We start from the raw sequence: 19,663 nt of genomic DNA, 5'->3' as shown, positions 1-19,663 counted from the left end.
GGACGCGCAGGCTCAGCGGCCATGGCTCACGGGCCCAGCCGCTCCGCGGCATGTGGGATCTTCCCGGACCGGGGCACGAACCCGTATCGCCTGCATTGGCAGGCGGACTCTCGACCACTGCGCCACCAGGGAAGCCCCTCCACAAGATTTTTACGCACACTCAAGGCAGTGGAGAGGGAGGTGGCTTCGGTTCTCCAAAGCTAAAAACGGTGTTTACGGTGATCCCGCCCCTTGAAACCCAGGACTGTGTGTTGTCAGTAAGCATAGCGCTCATGTGTTTTCAACTATGGAAGGCATTTGGAATGACTTTATAATTTATTATTCTGTCGTTTCGGTTAAAAGGACTGCGGTGAGAAAGAATGGACTACGTACTTTCTGTCAGTGTTAGCAATAATTAAGCATCCTGCGCACTTCTGAGTAAATCTTGTCCACGCTTCCCTACCTGGTTAATTTGATACCTAATTAAAAGTTCGCTTACCGTAGCTTTAGGAAGCTCTTTTTCTTGAAAATTTTATCTTTGCATGGTAACATTTTGGAATTTAAAAAAAGAAGAAAGCTTTTTTCTTTAAACCATGCTATCGTGTGATCCTTTTTAATTTAATCACCCTAAGACTGTTTATGTTACTTACATTTTTATAGAGACACCTATTTTTAGAACGTGTAAACCATTCAAACAGCAGGAAAAAAGTGAATTTAACATTTGGTGATAGAATGTTGTAATGGAAGGAGCACTAGAATTTTATCCTGAAGATAGGCGTTTCTGTTCAGTCCTTACTGGTTACTGGTTATAACACCTTTTCCAAATCTGGCCTCTGAGCCTCTGTTTCCCCATCTGTAAAACAGATGTAATTTGTAAGTTTCAGTTAATTTAATGTGTATGGAAATACTTAGAACTTCAAAGTGCTATGAAATATGTGGTGTCTTAGGGATAGGAAGACTTATTTATAAACTCTCTCAAACTTGCTGCATAACAGATGCATGGATTTTAGCCTTTAACAGTTCCTGGGCTTATACTGGAGAGTTGAGAATAACCTACAAGAGAATTCAGTCTTGGTTTATTTTAGAGCTTTCATTCATTTCAAAATGCCTGTTCCCAGAAGTCAGTCATTTCACAAATTTCTTTCATAGAGTCTTTTAGACTATAACTAAGAGATGGATTTTTGAATTGATAGCACAGTCAAGAGACTTTCGTTTATGAAAATCATGTTATTCAAATATTTTTGAAGTCATAAATTCTTCCAAGAAGAATGGTGTGCTATAAACATAAAGAGAGTAATAGCCTTAAAAATGTAACACGTTTTCATTTGGGGGATAAATTCTAGTGTCAGAATACGTGGTGGTGGTGGTGGTGGTGGTGGGATATTGCTGCTGCTCCTGGTGATGGTGGTGGTGGTGGTGATGGTGGGAGTGATAACGCTGTCGATGTGATGGTGATGTTGGTGATGATGATGGTGAGCGGCAAGAGAGGAGAGACTTTAGGGGCTCCCCAGAACAGAACTAATCAAACTGTGCTCCTCAGATCCCCACAGAAGACTTTAAAGGAGTCTGAGGGGAGAAAGGATGGTGGGGAGTGGGGAAAGCCTAATTTTTCCGAAGTGGCTTTAGGTTTAACTCCTTTGTGTGTTGGGGAAATAGGTTCTGCCCTTTGTTTTCTGTTTGGTTTTTACCACTGCATTAAGAAGATGGTCCGATTCGTCTTAAGTCTATATTTGAAAACCATAAATATTGCATTAAAATCATAACTTTCTGCTTTCTAGTTTTCAGGTCCTTGCCAGCTTTTAAATGCATTTATGCGTTCACACTATCTTTTTTTTTTTTTTTTGGCTGCGCAGGATGTGGTATCTTAGTTCCCCAACCAGGGATCAAACTGGCACCCTCTGCATTGAGAGTTCCAAGTCTTAAGCACTGGACTGCCAGGGAAGTCCCCAAACTATTTTTTTTTATATATTAAAGTACATAGGACACAGTTGATTCCCATTTTAAAACTTTTTGAGAAGGAAAAAATGAGAAAACAAGATAAAGTGAAAGAAGGAAAATAAAAAACTAGAGCAAAGAGTGGCAGCTTTGTGCATCATGCCTGTCTCGGCACAGAAAGTTCTTTAAGGGGAGACTAGGTCTTGTTCATCTGTGCAGTATTTGTAAGCTCATCAGTAGGGCTGTTGAACATACATGTTCAGCAGAATGTGAGTGTCTCAGGGAACTGTCATCGGAGGACACTGTGACTAGAGTCACACAGGAACAGGCTCTGTACGGGGCCCCAAACTGTAGGAAGAGAGGATCCTGTAAAGGAAGCTCCTGGGGCTAAGAGCTTTCTTTAATGTACCAGAACTGGGAACACTAAGGAGTAAGGCCGAAAATCAAATTGTAGAACCACGGCATAGAGTAATTTTTACCATTTAGCCTTAATTTTTTGGTTTTTAATGTATTTAATGCTCATTTTGACCCTATTAACACCCCCAAAAGTGGTATTATCTTGGAAAAATCCACATATAATTTTGGTGTTCTTGAAGTTTAATTACAATGAAAGACATCGTAATATTTGTCTCTTTCATTTTGTTTCCTTATCCACTGTTTCCATCACAACTAAAAACATTTTAAGTAGAAAAATATTTTTAGTGGCTTACATGGTAGTAACACATATAAATGTATATAGCAAATTAACTTGTTAGCCTCACTTTAAGCCCCTCCAAATAGTTCCTTATATAAGGGTGGCCGTCTTTGCAAGCTTAGGACAGAAGTCCTCACCTGAAAATGGACTTGAGCTGTTCCGTGCACTGGTGAGAATTGAGCTTCTCCTTTAAGGTTCCTTTAGTAGCAGTGACCCCCTGTCCTTTAAACCTTCTGTGCCAAAACACAAGTGTAAGTACCCGTTCAGTAAAACTCCCTTGGTGTTTGGGGGACATTTCTTTTTTTCTTCCTTCCTTCCTTCTTTTTTTTTTTTTTTTTGCCACGCCACACAGCTTGAGTGATCTTAGCTCCCCGACCAGGGATTAAACACAGGGCCACAGCAGTGAAAGCACCGAGTCCTAACCACTGGACTGCCAGGGAATTCCCAGGGGGACATTTCATCTCATGCTTTCATCTCCTTCCCACTTTTATCTCCTTTTCTCTAGCCTTCTCTCTCTCGTCTCCTTTCCCACCATCTGTACCGAGTTCCAGAACACTTAGCTCACCTTTGAGTTAGGAGCACTGGTCTCCTGGCGTGCACCACTTGCAGACACATTCTCGCCTTTGAGAAAAGTGTCCTGTTGAGTGGATGACAACACATAGATTCCCCAGTGCTTGTTGGACGTAGCCCCCACTTGATCCAGCTACTGAAGCAGGTGACGGAGGGAAGTGAAGAGGGGAGAAGAGTGGTGCTAATGGTCTTTTAAGGAGCTGGGTGAAGCACCTACAAGGATGCGTGAATCCACACGGAGAGACTGCTGATGAACTGCACATTAACGTCTGAGCTTCTGACTTGCTTCTCCCAGGACTGTGGACGGATCTGCTCGGAGGTCTTGCAAGCACCCCAGACTCCATATGTCTGGATCTTAGTCCGTCATCTCCCTTTCTTCTCTCCTTCCCAGAACTGCTCTTACTCCAGTGTTCCCTGTAGTGTTCCCTATTAGAGTTTAATAGAGTTCCCTGTGCTGTGCAGTAGGTCCTTGTTGTTTATCTATTTTATATATAGTAGTGTGTATCTGTTAATCCCAAACTCCTCCTTTATCCCTTCCCCCCTCCCCTTTGGTCACCTTAAGTTTGTTTTCTATGACTGTGAGTCTGTTTCTGTTTTGTAAATAAGTTCATTTGTATAACTTTTTTTAGATTCCACATACAAGTGATAGCATATGATATCTTCTTTCTCTGTCAGTGGACATTTAGGTTGCTTCCATGTCTTGGCTATTCTAATAGTGCTGCCATGAACATAGGGGTGCATGTATCTTTATCAATTATAGGTTTGTCTGGGTATATGCCCAGGAATGGTATTGCTGATCATATGGTAACTCTATTTTTAGTTTTTTAGGGAACATCCGTACTGTTCTCCATAGTGGCTGCACCAATTTACATTCCCACCAACGGTGTAAGAGGGTTTTCTTCTCTCCAGCATTTATTATTTGTAGACTTTTCAGTGATGGCCATTCTGACCAGTGTGAGGTGATAGCTCGTAGTTTTGATGTTAAGAACCTTTTGAAGTGTGTGAATAGGCATTCATGATCTGCTGGAGGTCCGTTTGGAAAGACTATTCGGTGCATTACTGAGAAGAGACTGGAGAGGAGCAGGAATGGGTCTGGGGGAGACAGGAGAAGTCCTCCTAGATTCTCGTAGGAGAATCCAGCCGTGGTAAGTGACCGTGTCCTAGAGACTCCAGTGTGTGAACGCACAGGCGAGACTTCCTCCTGCCCTCTCGTCTCGGGTGCTGGGGCTCCTGCCAGCACTGCCTCGTTGGTGTTGAACGGGCTCTGCTGCCCTTGAGCTCTTCCTCTCCACCCCAGGGAAGGGCTGAGCAGTGGAACTGGATCACTGTGGTGCCATCCCTTCAGAAGACAGACACACTTGTTAGAAAGAGCCCAGGCTGCCCGGCGCCGCTGCACGCCCTTGATACGCCTTTATGGATGTGTATTTTTTTTTTTACCTAATGACTAATCTTTTTCATGAAATTTGGGATTTTTAAAATTTACGTGAATGAAAAAAATCCTTTTTCTCACAGGGTTATCTCCTTAATTCCAACATTAGCCTTTGGTCCTTGGCCCTTTGTTGCTCTTGTAAAGCTGTAAGGGCAAAGGACTATCCATGAAAGTAGAGAATTCAGGTATTTATCAACATATTAATTCAGTGTTTTGCACGTAATTTTTCTCCTCCTTGTTTTCCATCTCCCCTTTTCAGGTTTAGTTACTGTGTTTTTTTTCTTTTTTGGCTGCACTGCACAACTTGTGGGATCTTAGTTCCCCAAACAGGGATTGAACCTGGGCCCTCGGCAGTGAGAGTGTGGAGTCCTAACCACTGGACCTCCAGGGAATTCCCTAGTTACTGTATTAAATTCATTACTTGGCTTACCCTCTCTCTATCTCATACAGAAGTTTATAAATTGTTTTATCTTACAAAGTGTTATGTAGAATGTTATATAGCTCAAAATGTAATGATCTAGATTTATTTTTCTCACAAGCAACAACATTGCTCCTACATTTTATCATCTCATAATGTCAGAAATTAAATAATATTTATTATTTACAGTTTTATGTTTTGATATAAATATTTGTAGAAAATTCCAAAACAAAACCATCTGAGTAGGAGGATGGCATGTTTTGGAATTGTTTTACATTATTTATTGAAAACTCATTGGGTTTTATGGGTTTTTTATATGCAAACGATGTAGTTCTTTGATTGTTCATTTTAAACGAAATAAATCAGTTTGATTATAAAAATGCTTTACATGTGAAAAGATACTCAACATTACTAATCATTAAGGAAAAGCAAATCAAAACCACAGTGAGATACCACTTCACACCCATTAGGCTGGCTGTTATTCAAAAATCAGAATATAACAAGTGTTGGCAAGGATGTGGAGAAATTGGAACCCTGGTGTATTGCTGGTATAGTGTTTCATCTTGGGATGAGGGATAGTGGTGATGGTTTCACAAAATGAATGTACTTAACACTGCTGAATTATATGCTCAAAAATGGTTAAAATGGAAAATTATATTTTGTATATTTTACCAGAAAAAAAATCTTCTCTCCAGTATTGTAGTTGAGATTGACAGTGTCAGATATGTTGCTAGGTATTTTTTTGTGTGATTCTTATGTTGTATACATAAACTCTAGGTTATAAATTTTAGAGCTGAGAACCTTAGGGCTTATGTAGTTAGTTCATCATCATCTTTGTAGAGTTGAGAAATGACTTAAGATTGTTTAGCTAATTGGTGGCTTTAGCTAAAACTCATATTTGGTTTTGTACATTGATTCTTTTGTTTGTCCAACAAACGTTTATTGGTTGCCTAATATGTGGCAAGCATTATGAATATAAAACCTTGCTAGGCCAGGCTGGTAACCTACTACTCCTGGGTGCAGGTTGCAGTGAGTGCTGTCCTAGTCAAGAGGTAGGTGACCTGCCTTTGGGTAAACTTTGTCCCTGCAGAGACAAGACCGAGGGAGAGTGAACTGTGGTAGGTTTGCTGACAAAAAGTGATAATCTTTGGTGTTTGTTTGTTTGTTTTTAATTGGGGTATAGTTGTTTTACAATGTTGTGTTAGTTTCTACTGTACAGCAAAGTGGAGTTCCCTGTGCTATATAGCAGGTTCTCATTAGTTATCTGTTTTATATATATTAGTGTATATATGTCAGTCCCACTCTCCCAGTGCATCCACCCCCCACTTTCCCCACTTGATGTCCATACGTTTGTTCTCTACCTCTATGTCTGTATTTCTGCCTTGCAAACTGGTTCATCTGTACCATTTTTCTAGATTCCACATATATGCATTAATATATGATATTTGTTTTTCTTTTTCTGACTTACTTCACTCTATATGACAGTCTCTAGGTCCATCCACGTCTCTACAAGTGACCCAATTTTGTTCCTTTTTACGGCTGAGTAATATTCCATCGTATATATGTACCACACCTTTATCCATTCATCTGTCGATGGGCATTTAGGGATAATCTCTGTTTTTTAACTTGGTCTTATTTTCAGTGTTAAATGATGAGTGGCTCATTGTTCTCTTTATTTTGAGGGCCACCAGGGAAGCCCTCATTGATCTCTTTAAATTGGTTATTACATAAGCTAGTTTTTATAGTATAGGCAAAACCAACAGAGAAAATTGTCATAAACCAGGGTAGCAGAGCCAACCCCTAATATCAATATTTGGCAGTAAAGAACTTCGTTGTTTTATGGTAATTTAGATACTTAAAGTTTTCTGTTGCCTATCTTCATTTTCCCTTTGTAGTTTTCACCTGGAATTACCTGCCTACTTTTTTTTTTTTTAATATTTACTTCTTTATTTTCTTAAGAACAAAAGCCTCGGATTTCCCAGGTTGTGCAGTGGTTAAGAATCTGCCTACCAATGCAGGGGACACAGGTAAGAGCCCTGGTCTGGGAAGATCCCACATGCCTCGGAGCAGCTAAGCCCGTGCGCCACAACTACTGAAGCCCACGCGCCCAGAGCCTGTGCTCTGCAGCAAGAGAAGCCACCGCGGTGAGAAGCCCACACTCGCCGCAACTAGAGAAAGCCTGTGTGCGGCAACGAAGACCCAATGCTGCCAAAAATTTTTTAAAAAGAAGAATAAAAACCTCTTAGAAGCGACACAGTTGATTTTTTTTTTTTTTTTTTTTGACCACGCCATGCAGCATATGGGATCTTAGTTCCCCTACCAGGGATTGAACCCATGCCCCCGGCACTGGGAACATGGAACCTTAACCACTGGACTGCCAGGGAAGTCCCTACCTGCCTACTTTAGAATCACCTAGACCATCATTCTAAATTCATTACATTCCTTTTAAATCAGGCAACGAAAGTCATTTGTTTAGGGTTTTTTTTTTTAAGGTTAAGTTAGTTTTAGTATGTTCTTTCTAGTGATGGTGATAATTCTTTGAATACTTCCTCTTCTCTTTTAGCTCCATCAAACTATAAAAGAGATTGGGCGGGGGGACCCAGTTTTACTGTCCATGAGTAAGATTTTTCTTGTTAAAATTAATTTGCAGAGAACATAATAATGAAAGTGTTCTAAAAGAGAAGAAATATTTAATTGCAATTATCTGTATATCATACTATGTAAAGAAACTCTGTCAAGGATTTCTAAACTGTGTGAGGTCTTGAGTGATGCATACTTCGAATAAAGTCTGTTGGAAAATTCGTTGGAATATAAGTTTGATTGCAATGTTAGAAATACTCAAAAAATTAGGAAATTAAAGGAGATAAAATACAGATACCAAATACTAGATTCTTTAAAAGGATCATAAGAGTGAAAAGATATAAATACTATAGAAGACATCATATAAAGTTATTCTGGGGATCTCCAAAGAAAAGACTAAATTAAGGAAGTAGAAAGCAAATGCAGAAGGAATCCATAGAGATTCGAGAAGATACCAGATATAGGGCTGAGAATATTTTTTGTTAATGCACAGGAAACCAGGATAAACCATAATCACTGGTAATAAGAGATAAAGTAGTATAAATGTAATCAAACCGTTCTAACTCTTGTACCCTTGATAACATGAGAGATCATTTTCTAAAACCACTTCTCTCTCTCTCCCTCCATCCCCCACCCCCAAAATATTGGTTCTGTTATATGATTCTGCGGGACATTTACAATTCTTTTCTACCAAATGAGCTGTGTAACTTCTGTCTAGTACTGTGACTCATTAGAAGTCTTGAAAAGAACTGCAAATTGCACTCAGCATCCGTGCGAGCTTCAGTGTTGTAGCCAGCGTTTCCCAGAAGCTGAGTATTCACAGGTGTTGCACCGTCGCATAGATTCCAGACTGCTTCCAGTTAAGCCACTTTCTTTACTACAAATGCTTTCAGAGATGCTCCTGTGCTAATGTGCGTTATGAATCTTCTCAATAGTGTGGTGTAGTGGTAAGAATTAAAGTAATTTTAGAAGCATTAACTCTTTTTTGAATGGGAGCTACTAAGAAGACAAATAACTTTTTTCTTGAAGTCATTTTTTAGTATTTGTCATTCAGAATTGAAAACTCGAAATAAAGAGCTTCCCCCAAAGACTAGTTTTACCAGGGAGGAAAATCTAACTCTGAACTTGTTTCATCTTTTTCAGAAATCAGCCACAGCGGGCTGGCAGAGCATTATGAAAGTTCCCACTGGGGACAGCAGCCCGCATACAGAAGCGAAGCCAGCGGCAGCTGGGATAAAGTGATAATAGACAGGACCGATAAGGAGGCGTGGCCTTCCATCGCGGGAACAGAGGCCGAATCTGCCTCAGAATGTACGACAGACACTGACTGTACCTCCAGCTGTGGCTCAGAGAACAGTAGCATGGCTACAGGGAGTGCCCAGGGCAGCTTCACTGGACACACCAAGAAGACGAACGGCAATAATGGCCCCAGCGGCGCACTCGTCCAAAGCCCTTCCAATCAGAGTGCCCTTGGGGCGGCGGGAGCAAACGGGAACGGAAACGCAGCCAGAGTGTGGGGCGTAGCCACGGGCTCCAGCTCCGGCCTGGCTCACTGCTCCCTCAGCGGTGGGGATGGAAAGATGGACAACATGATCGGAGACGGGAGAAGTCAGAGCTGCTGGGGCGCTTCCAACTCCAGTGCTGGCATTCATCTTAACCTTAATCCCAGTGCCAACCCAGCTGCCTGGCCTGTACTTGGACATGAAGGAACTGTGGCGACAGGCAACCCTTCCAGTATTTGCAGTCCAGTCAGTGCCGTAGGTCAAAACATGGGCAACCAGAATGGGAACCCAGCGGGCACTTTAGGTGCTTGGGGAAACTTGCTGCCGCAAGAGAGCACAGAACCACAGACGTCCACTTCTCAGAATGTGTCTTTCAGCGTACAACCTCAGAACCTTAACACTGATGGACCAAATAACACTAACCCCCTGAACTCTTCACCAAACCCTATCACTGCAGTGCAGACAAACGGACTGCCAAACTGGGGCATGGCTGTGGGTATGGGGGCCATAATCCCGCCCCACCTGCAAGGCCTTCCTGGTGCTAACGGATCATCAGTTTCTCAAGTCAGTGGGGGTGGCAGCGAAGGAATCAGCAATTCTGTGTGGGGACTGTCCCCAGGTAACCCTGCCACAGGAAATAGCAATTCTGGGTTCAATCAGGGGAATGGCGACACTGTGAACTCAGCATCAAGTGCTAAGCAGAATGGCTCCAGCAGTGCTGTGCACAAGGAGGGAAACGGAGGGAACGCGTGGGATTCGGGACCTCCTGCCGGTCCTGGCATCCTCGCCTGGGGGCGGGGCAGTGGCAACCATGGCGTCGGTAACCTCCATTCGGGAGCTTGGGGCCACCCCAGCCGAAGCCCCTCTAACGGGGTGAACGGGGACTGGGGAAAGCCCCCAAACCAGCATTCCAGTAGCGACATCAATGGGAAAGGCTCAACAGGGTGGGAGAGTCCTAGCGTCGGCAGCCAGAATCCTGCCACACAGCCTGGCAGCGAACACACGAACTCTTGGGCCAAAGCTGCATCTTCTGGAACGACAGCAAGTGAAGGAAGCAGCGACGGTTCTGGCAGCCACAACGAAGGAAGCGCTGGGAGGGAAGGAACAGAAGGCCGAAGGCGAGACAAAGGGATTCTAGACCAAGGGCACATCCAATTGCCAAGGAACGATCTTGACCCAAGAGTTCTGTCTAATACTGGTTGGGGACAGACTCCAGTAAAGCAAAACACTGCCTGGGAATTTGAAGAATCCCCAAGGTCTGAGAGAAAGAATGACAATGGGACAGAGGCCTGGGGTTGTGCAGCTACTCAGCCTTCCAACTCAGGGGGGAAGAACGATGGGTCCATCATGAACAGTACAAATACCTCTTCAGTATCGGGGTGGGTCAGCTCACCACCTGCTGCTGCGCCAGCAAACACAGGTTGGGGAGATAGCAGCAGCAAAGCGCCAAATGGCCCCGGGGTTTGGGGGGACACGATAAGCTCTACTGCTGTTAATAATGCTGCTGCGGCCAAGAGTGGCCACGCTTGGAGTGGGACCGTAAATCAGGAGGACAAGTCACCCACCTGGGGTGAGCCTCAAAAACCCAGATCTCAGAACTGGGGAGATGGACACAAATCGAATCCAGCCTGGAGCGCAGGAGGGGGAGATTGGGCAGACTCGTCTTCTGTCCTTGGACACTTGGGGGATGGGAAAAAAAACGGCTCCGGATGGGATGCTGACAGTAATCGATCAGGGTCTGGCTGGAATGAGGCTCCAAGGTCCGTGACCAGTGGCTGGGGCAATGGCACAAATGCAAAGGTGAATCCAGGGACAAGCTGGGGGGAGTCTTTAAAGCCCGGCCCCCAACCGAACTGGGCGAGCAAACCCCAAGACAGCAGTGCGAGTAACTGGGGAGGAGCCACTTCCGTTAGGCAGACAGGAGCAGGGTGGATTGGGGGACCGGTCCCTGTCAAACAGAAGGACAGCAGTGAGGCCACGGGCTGGGAGGAACCTTCCCCGCCATCTATTCGACGCAAAATGGAAATTGATGACGGTACCTCAGCTTGGGGCGACCCGAGCAACTACAACAATAAAACTGTAAACATGTGGGACAGAAACAACCCGGGCATCCAGAGCAGTGCCTCGGCCAGCAGCACCACCAGCACCGGCACCACCACCGTGAGCACCAGCGCAGACGTGGCCGAGGCGCCCCCGACGCACCCGGCCAGCGCCCAGCTGAACCGATCGCCGCTGCTCGGTCCAGGTACGTGGGGTCTGTGTGTTCCTTTAGAGGCAAAGAAAAAGGTTCATTCTCGTTACATCTGCACACATACTCGACTGGTGTTTTTGTAGCAAATAACATTAAACTGTTTTTAGTGCCCTTCACCTTACAATATCGTATTGAGTGTTACCCAAAGAGAAGGAAGTTAAGTAGGATTCTCTGATAGCTTTTGATTCAAGAAAAAAAAAACATTAAGCGCCTTCAAAAGAAAGGAGAGGAAAGAAGAAATACATCCTCTTCGGAAAGATTGGGGACCATTATGTTTGTGTTTACTTATTACAAAGGCTTTTTGGTGGTTTTTTTTTTTGGCCTTGCTGCACGGCATGCGGGATCTTAGTTCCCAGACCAGGGATCGAACCTGTGCCCCCTGCAGTGGAAGCTCAGAGTGTTAACCACTGGACCACCAGGGAAGTCCCAAGTCTTCACTTCCTTATGAGATAAACCACTGGTTCTCAACACCAGAGGGCTTTCGTTAGAATTACCCGGGAGCTTGGGGACTGGGGGATACCAGTCTCAGAGATTGCTAGTGTCATTGGTCTGGAGGGAAGCCTGTTTCCTGGCCATTTTTAAAGCTCCACAGGTGTTTCTGATGTGGTTAACAGTGAAATAAAACCATCTTTGTAAAATGTGATGGCATTATACAGTACAAATCATGTTTTGATTTCAGTTGAAAGAAAAATGCTAAAATTAGACTAAAATCTGTGTTTTGAGTTCCTGCTTTGTGCAAGGCATTCTATTAGATACTGTAGTGGAAGAGAAGAGAAGATGATTCAGACCAGAGCCTGCCCACAGGGAGCGTGAATTGTGACTGAGGATAAACACGCTGCCCGGACCATGAGAGAGAGAGAGAGAGAGAGAGAGAGAGAGAGAGAGAGAGAGAGAGAGAGAGAGAGAGAGAGCGAGAGAGAGATAGAGAGAGAGAATTCACTTCAGCTGGACTTCGCAACTAGAGAACTAACAGAAGCTCCACATCTCTGACTTGAATATTGGTCCTTGGTCCAAAGGGTATGCCCGAGTGGTGAGAGGACTGGGCTCCCGGGCTGGGAGGGACCAGCCAGAGAATATAGTCCAGGGGCTCCCCTGGTGCCACAGTGGTGAAGAATCCGCCTGCCAATGCAGGGGACACAGGTTCAATCCCTGGTCCGGGAAGATCCCACATGCCGCGAAGCAGCTAAGCCCGTGTGCCACCACTACTGAGCCTACGTTCTAGAACCCGCGAGCCACAACTACTGAGCCTGTGCTCTGGAGCTCGCGTGCCACAACTACTGAGCCTGCACGCCACAACTACTGAAGCCCGCACGCCTAGAGCCCGTGCTCCGCAACAAGAGAAGCCACCGCAGTGAGAAGCCCGCGCACCGCAACAAAGAGTAGCCCCCGCTCGCCGCAACTAGAGAAAGTCTACATGCAGCAGCAAATACCCGATGCAGACAAAAATAAGTAAATGAATAAATAAATTTTTAAAAAGAGAGAGAGAAGATAGTCCAACTCAGGGCATTATATTCAAGGGCTTCCCTCTTTTACACACTCACCAAGCAAGTAGTGCCAGGGAGGCCCTGCCCCCACCCGGCACACTTCTTTCCTGGTCACTCTGGCTACTGTGTCTTTAGACTGAGCCTCAGGCAGCCTAATCCAATTTCTAGAATCATTTGTTTCACTTTGGGACAATACGAAGCAAGGCTTGATTTCTCATGCCTCAGAATTTCAGACAACTGCATATGAGTATCATGTCCCATCTACCCAGTCTACAGGAAGTAAATATTCCTAGCTCCAGCCACTATTCCTTATGGTCATGGTTGTAAATCCTCTTTGTTGTCAACTGGAAAAGCTATAGCCTGTGGGTCCTCGTGCCCAGAACTGATGTCATTGCTTTAAGTATGGTTTAAACAGTGCAGAATTAGTTGAGACTAACCTCCCTCGTTCCCACAGCCGTACTCCTAGCAATGCATTCTAAGTTTCATTTAGTCTTCTTGAGCCATGGCACACTATTTTTCTTAAATTGAGCTTAAAATCTGAAGTCTTTCTTTTTGTTAAGGCCGCTGTGAGACCTCCTCACTCAGGACTGTCCTTGTGCAGTTGGTGGCTTGATCCTAGGTGTAACACTTTGTTCCTGGTAAACTTGCGTTCAAGTCCCCCAGCCTCTTGAGATCTTTTTGAACCTTGATTCTGTAATCAGCATATGAGTTTTTCCTTCCAGTTTTATGCCATTCCTAAATGTTAAAAACATGCCATAAAGACAAGACTAAGGATAGAGTCCTTACTCCGTGGTCACTCACTCAATCATCTTATATATGGAACCGAATTTACATCCAGAACCCAACCTGCAAGGGAGTCTACAGTGTAGTTTTCTTTACCTTTGGGCCTCTGTAATACAAGAAGGCTAATAGAAAGCAGCAGAATGGATGCTGAGTGCCTGTTGACTGTCACATGCAGAGATTTGGGTTAAAAAAAAACAGTCGTGACCATCGGACATTATTGAAACATATGAGGAGAGACTGTGTTGCGCCTCCACTGCCTGTACCAGAGCTCCATCCCAGACCAGCCGCCCTGATCCAGCTCCCACCTCCAGGCCTCCTCAGGCACGTGGTTTATGGTCACCCAGCAAAGCCCTATAGTTTGTAAGTTTTCTCATGCTCTCATACCCATCAGTATGAACGCTTCTAGAACTGGTACCTTTATCATTTTATTTGACATACATTTAATCCAAATGCATTGTGGAACACCTCCTGTGTGCTGGGATGTAACCGTGTAGAAGACGGAAGGTCTGCCCTTTTTGAACCTCCAGAAAGACAAGTACCCAGACAATTACAGAATGCGGACCAGGAAAGTATGGCATATAGGATGGCACCTGACCAAGGTGTTGATCATGAGGGGTCGGGGGTGAGCAGATATTGGGTGATAGTGCAGAAGAGTGTTTCAGATAGAGGGACTAGCATATAAGGCCTGGAGGCAAGAGAGAAGGTGGCATATTTGAGGAACCAAAAACTTCAGAGTGGTTGGTGCTTGGGATAAGTGGTAGGGGTGATGGGAAGACCTTGCAGAGAGAAGAGACCAGGGCAAGAGTGGGCAAGTTCTTTCAGGCCATGTGAAGGAGCTGGGGTGTATCCAGAGGTGTGGGAAGCTGTTGAGAAGATTAAGCAGATTGAATGATCAGACTGACTTGTAGAATCATTTCAGCTATAAAATGAAGAGGGGATTACTGGGAAGCAAAGCTGGAGTTGAGGAGGTGAGCTAAGCCGTGTTTGGTGTGACGGGGCAGCCTGGGTTGGAATAGTGGCAGGGGGTACAGACAGAGATGGCAGCCAGACTTGGAAACCATTTGGATGCGGGAGCAAAGAAGGAAGGTGAGCAAAGAGGGTGCAGAACTCCGGCAGGTGGGCAGATAATGGTGACATGCACTGACTTCTCCGGGAGCACAGCAGAGACATGTCCCGTGGAGGGGACAACAGAGGTTGGCTATGGAAGACTGGGTCTCAGCCAGAGATGGGGCTGAAGGTACAGCTCTGGGAGAATGGCAGTGAGCAAAGGGGCAAGGTCGAGCGGAGAGATTTTTGTTTAAGATGGTGGAATTCTGAGCGTGTTTAAAAGCTGATAGAAAGGGGCGTGTGGAGAGGGAGATGGATGCAAAGGAAGGAGACCCCACATCCCGTCGGAGAGGGCACGCCATCTGTCTTGTAGAGGAGGCCGGCTGGCTGTGACCCGAGGGTGAGGGGCACCTTCTGGTGTTCTTCAGAGTATGGAGGACACCAGCCTGCGGGTGCAAGGGCTTGGAGCAGAGGTGTGAGCAGAGGCCAGGTGTGATTGGGAGCATGTAGAGAATGGACAGAGCTGACCGGGGGCCCCTGAAGGGTTGCTAGGCAGTATTCAGACCCAGAGATCATAGTTCCACAGTGGATATACGCATTTATTCCGCATGTGTTTACTGGGACCTGCTAGGTGCCAGGCAGCGCTCTGGTTGCTGGGGATACAGCAGGGAGCAAAACAGACAGAATCCCTGCCCTGGTGGGTGTGCGGTCTAGCAAGGGAGGCCAAGGCTCCGTGAGTTAGCACGTATGCAGGTAGGGTGTCAGGTGGTGAGGTGCCGTGGTCGGGTGGAGGGGCCGTCATCTTGCCTAGGGCAGCCTGGGCATGTGGGCAGCTGTTTGGTTTCCACTGCAAGCATTCGGCAGCTGGGGTGAAAGGAGAGCTGTCCTCCTTTCTGTGTTCAGTTCAGATACCTCCCTCCAGCCTCCTCTCAGGCTCCCTGGCAACTCACCACATCAGGAATTCTTTATGGAGCTCAAGACTGTCTTAGCCTCTACATGCACTTCATTGTCACTAAACCGAAGTTCAAAAACCTGGTGGTCCATGGGCTACACCTGGTCCCACAGATGTGCCTCTTGGGCCCACATTCTTTATGGGAATCAACTTTTTTTTTTCTTTTCTTTTGGCCACACTTCTCGGCTTGTGGGATCTCAGTTCCCTAACCAGAGACTGAACCCGGGTCACGGCAGTGAAAGCCCGGAATCCTAACCACTAGGCCACCAAGGAACTCCCCTGAATCAACATTTTTTAATGAAAATGTTTTATATAAAATTCCAGATATCTGGCTTCTTTTGGAAACCTGGAAGCTCTGATACATTGGATTTCCACGGCAGCAGTGAACTAGAATGGTCCCCTTTGGATGAGGCGTGTGCTTTCTAGTTTGCCACACTCCCCACCACCCCCTGTTATACCCCAGCACTGAAGCCTTTGAGCAGTAGCTATTGATCATCAAGCTTGTGCTGTTATTCTTCTTATGTGGGCCTGTTTACATTAACTGGCCGGCTCCCTGGGGTATCTGAATTTGTGATTCCTGTTTTTTACTAATACATGATTAACATTTCTAGGCACTTAAATTTGATAAAGTACTTGAGAGAATGAGGGGAAGCAAGAAGGAAGAAAGGTAACTGATGCCAGAAATGAAGGGATGTAAACATTAAGATATGGTCCAGTGGGAGAGGCCAGTAGTATAAAGTTTAGTGTTGTGGTTAGCATTATAGTAAAGGTATACACAGTACTCCAAGAAGGGCTGATAGTTAAAGGCAGCCGTCGTGTCCCACCCACCCAAGTCTTTCTTCCGGAAGCCCTCATTCCCATGACTCTTCCTCAGAGGTCGCGGTTTGAACCCCCTCATCCCCTGCTCATTGTCTTCTGGAAAAGCTCCGGCTGAAATGTGCCCTGTGCCTGGCGCCGGCGTCCTGGCGGTAAGTGTGGCCTGGCAGCGCTGAGCAGCCACGCGCGGCCCATCTTGATGCATCATCTCCTGTGGTCCTGACAGCCCCCAGGGCCTCATTTCACAGAGGACTCCCTGGGCAGTTAAATAGCTTAGCGAGGGCACACGTGGTGAGGAAGTGGTGAGGTCTCTCAGATGGCAACACATACCTTGCCTGCTGCCACTTCTAAAACATTACATCCATGACACCCCACAGAGAGTGGGACATCATTACGTACATTTGTGATCTTTTTTTTCCTCTTTAATATTTTACCCTTAGAATCTCCTCTTACTGGTTTTTAGTAGACAAAGAATGAGCTTTACCCTGGATAAAAGCATTCCTGTTTGGTTGGAAGGACCAAAATCATTTTCTTGTATGTGAAAAATATTTATAGATAATATTTTTTTAACGAATTGTACATAGTCTCACTGAACGTAGAAGCAGGAAAATGTGCTCCATTCTACCACAGTAGCTGTTTCTGTCTTCCTGTTCTCCCCTCCGGCCCTCGGGCCTTATGCACCTGTGTGATCTCTGTAGTTGTGGTGATAGTGTGAAAGCAGTTGTGGATTTTATTTTACCACTTTACAGAGATAAACAAACACTTAGAGGAATTGTTTCCACGTACTGAGCCACATGCAGAGACAGCGCACACGTAGCGTATCGCAAGGGATGATGAGGGGGTTACTCAGTAATTTTTTTCGTTGATATCGTTAGTCTCTTATTCTCCCATGACGCAAGGTAGCCGCATTGAGACATTATTCCTGCCCCACATCACCTGTGATACGCACGTCTGACCTGAACCAAGCGCTCGTTTGCGATGGGAGCAGAGTCCATCCTTCTCAGGAACCACAGGTGATCTGAGCCTGTCGCTGTCCCAGCCCTCGAGACCAGCTCTTCTTTGCGCCACAGAGGGAGCAGTCACGCCTTCCCCAGTTCCCCTCATGGTGACGACAGAGCGCTTCTTCCTTTGGGTCCTCTCCGTGCATTTTCGTACATGCGGCCGGTGGCCCTCCCGCTCAGGGATTGTGACACCTGGGCGGCTCAGATCAGCGATGGGAGCAGCAGCGACAGCACTGCTAGGCAGTGGCTTAGCTATAGTGGCTGGAACACTTGCGCAGCCTGGTTGTCGCCGATCGACTGGGATTCCCCCTCCAAATGAAGCCCCACACCTGATGACTATCGGACGAGGTTTCTGCTATTTACAGAGTGGGTCTTTTATAGATTCTGCAGTTTCACTCTTGACCTACACTGATTTTACAAAATGGTCACTCATCTCAGAGTTTGGGTTGCTTTTCAGTTGTTGATCATCACCACTTAAGGGTATTGATCTCTTCTGTCTTACAAAATATGGTTTCTCAATCATACAGGGTTTTGTGTGTGTCCAGTTTTATAAAAGTAAATGCTACAGGACTTCCCTGGTGGTGCAGTGGTTAAGAATCTGCCTGCCAGTGCATGGGATACAGGTTCGAGCCCTGGTCCGGGAAGATCCCACATGCCGTGGAGCAACTAAGGCCACGCACCACAACTACTGAGCCTGCACTCTAGAGCCCGCGAGCCACAACTACTGGGCCCTTGTGCCACAACTGCCGAAGCCCGAGCACCTAGAGCCCATGCTCGGCAACAAGAGAAGTCACTGCAATGAGAAGCCCGCGCACCGCAATGAAGAGTAGCCCCCGCTCACCGCAACTCAGCCACAACGAAGGAAGCGCTGGGAGGGAAGGAACAGAAGGCCGAAGGCGAGACAAAGGGATTCTAGACCAAGGGCACATCCAATTGCCAAGGAACGATCTTGACCCAAGAGTTCTGTCTAATACTGGTTGGGGACAGACTCCAGTAAAGCAAAACACTGCCTGGGAATTTGAAGAATCCCCAAGGTCTGAGAGAAAGAATGACAATGGGACAGAGGCCTGGGGTTGTGCAGCTACTCAGCCTTCCAACTCAGGGGGGAAGAACGATGGGTCCATCATGAACAGTACAAATACCTCTTCAGTATCGGGGTGGGTCAGCTCACCACCTGCTGCTGCGCCAGCAAACACAGGTTGGGGAGATAGCAGCAGCAAAGCGCCAAATGGCCCCGGGGTTTGGGGGGACACGATAAGCTCTACTGCTGTTAATAATGCTGCTGCGGCCAAGAGTGGCCACGCTTGGAGTGGGACCGTAAATCAGGAGGACAAGTCACCCACCTGGGGTGAGCCTCAAAAACCCAGATCTCAGAACTGGGGAGATGGACACAAATCGAATCCAGCCTGGAGCGCAGGAGGGGGAGATTGGGCAGACTCGTCTTCTGTCCTTGGACACTTGGGGGATGGGAAAAAAAACGGCTCCGGATGGGATGCTGACAGTAATCGATCAGGGTCTGGCTGGAATGAGGCTCCAAGGTCCGTGACCAGTGGCTGGGGCAATGGCACAAATGCAAAGGTGAATCCAGGGACAAGCTGGGGGGAGTCTTTAAAGCCCGGCCCCCAACCGAACTGGGCGAGCAAACCCCAAGACAGCAGTGCGAGTAACTGGGGAGGAGCCACTTCCGTTAGGCAGACAGGAGCAGGGTGGATTGGGGGACCGGTCCCTGTCAAACAGAAGGACAGCAGTGAGGCCACGGGCTGGGAGGAACCTTCCCCGCCATCTATTCGACGCAAAATGGAAATTGATGACGGTACCTCAGCTTGGGGCGACCCGAGCAACTACAACAATAAAACTGTAAACATGTGGGACAGAAACAACCCGGGCATCCAGAGCAGTGCCTCGGCCAGCAGCACCACCAGCACCGGCACCACCACCGTGAGCACCAGCGCAGACGTGGCCGAGGCGCCCCCGACGCACCCGGCCAGCGCCCAGCTGAACCGATCGCCGCTGCTCGGTCCAGGTACGTGGGGTCTGTGTGTTCCTTTAGAGGCAAAGAAAAAGGTTCATTCTCGTTACATCTGCACACATACTCGACTGGTGTTTTTGTAGCAAATAACATTAAACTGTTTTTAGTGCCCTTCACCTTACAATATCGTATTGAGTGTTACCCAAAGAGAAGGAAGTTAAGTAGGATTCTCTGATAGCTTTTGATTCAAGAA

General features: G+C 46.3%; 1 protein-coding gene across 1 annotated transcript in view; it reads left to right on the top strand.

Annotated features, from left to right (window-relative positions):
* The window catches only part of TNRC6C (trinucleotide repeat containing adaptor 6C), a 123,775-nt gene that overhangs the window by 73,681 nt on the left and 30,431 nt on the right, over positions 1 to 19,663 (top strand). Inside the window, exon 5 of the mRNA XM_055089832.1 lies at positions 8,749 to 11,352. Within this exon, the coding sequence (XP_054945807.1) occupies positions 8,749 to 11,352 (2,604 nt within the window). The remainder of the gene's footprint in view (positions 1 to 8,748; positions 11,353 to 19,663) is intronic.

The sequence above is a fragment of the Physeter macrocephalus genome, chromosome 14, assembly GCF_002837175.3.
Source record: "Physeter macrocephalus isolate SW-GA chromosome 14, ASM283717v5, whole genome shotgun sequence".
Lineage (NCBI taxonomy): Eukaryota > Metazoa > Chordata > Mammalia > Artiodactyla > Physeteridae > Physeter > Physeter macrocephalus.
Note: the sequence above shows the minus strand (reverse complement) of the source record. Positions and strands in the feature narration are given on the sequence as shown.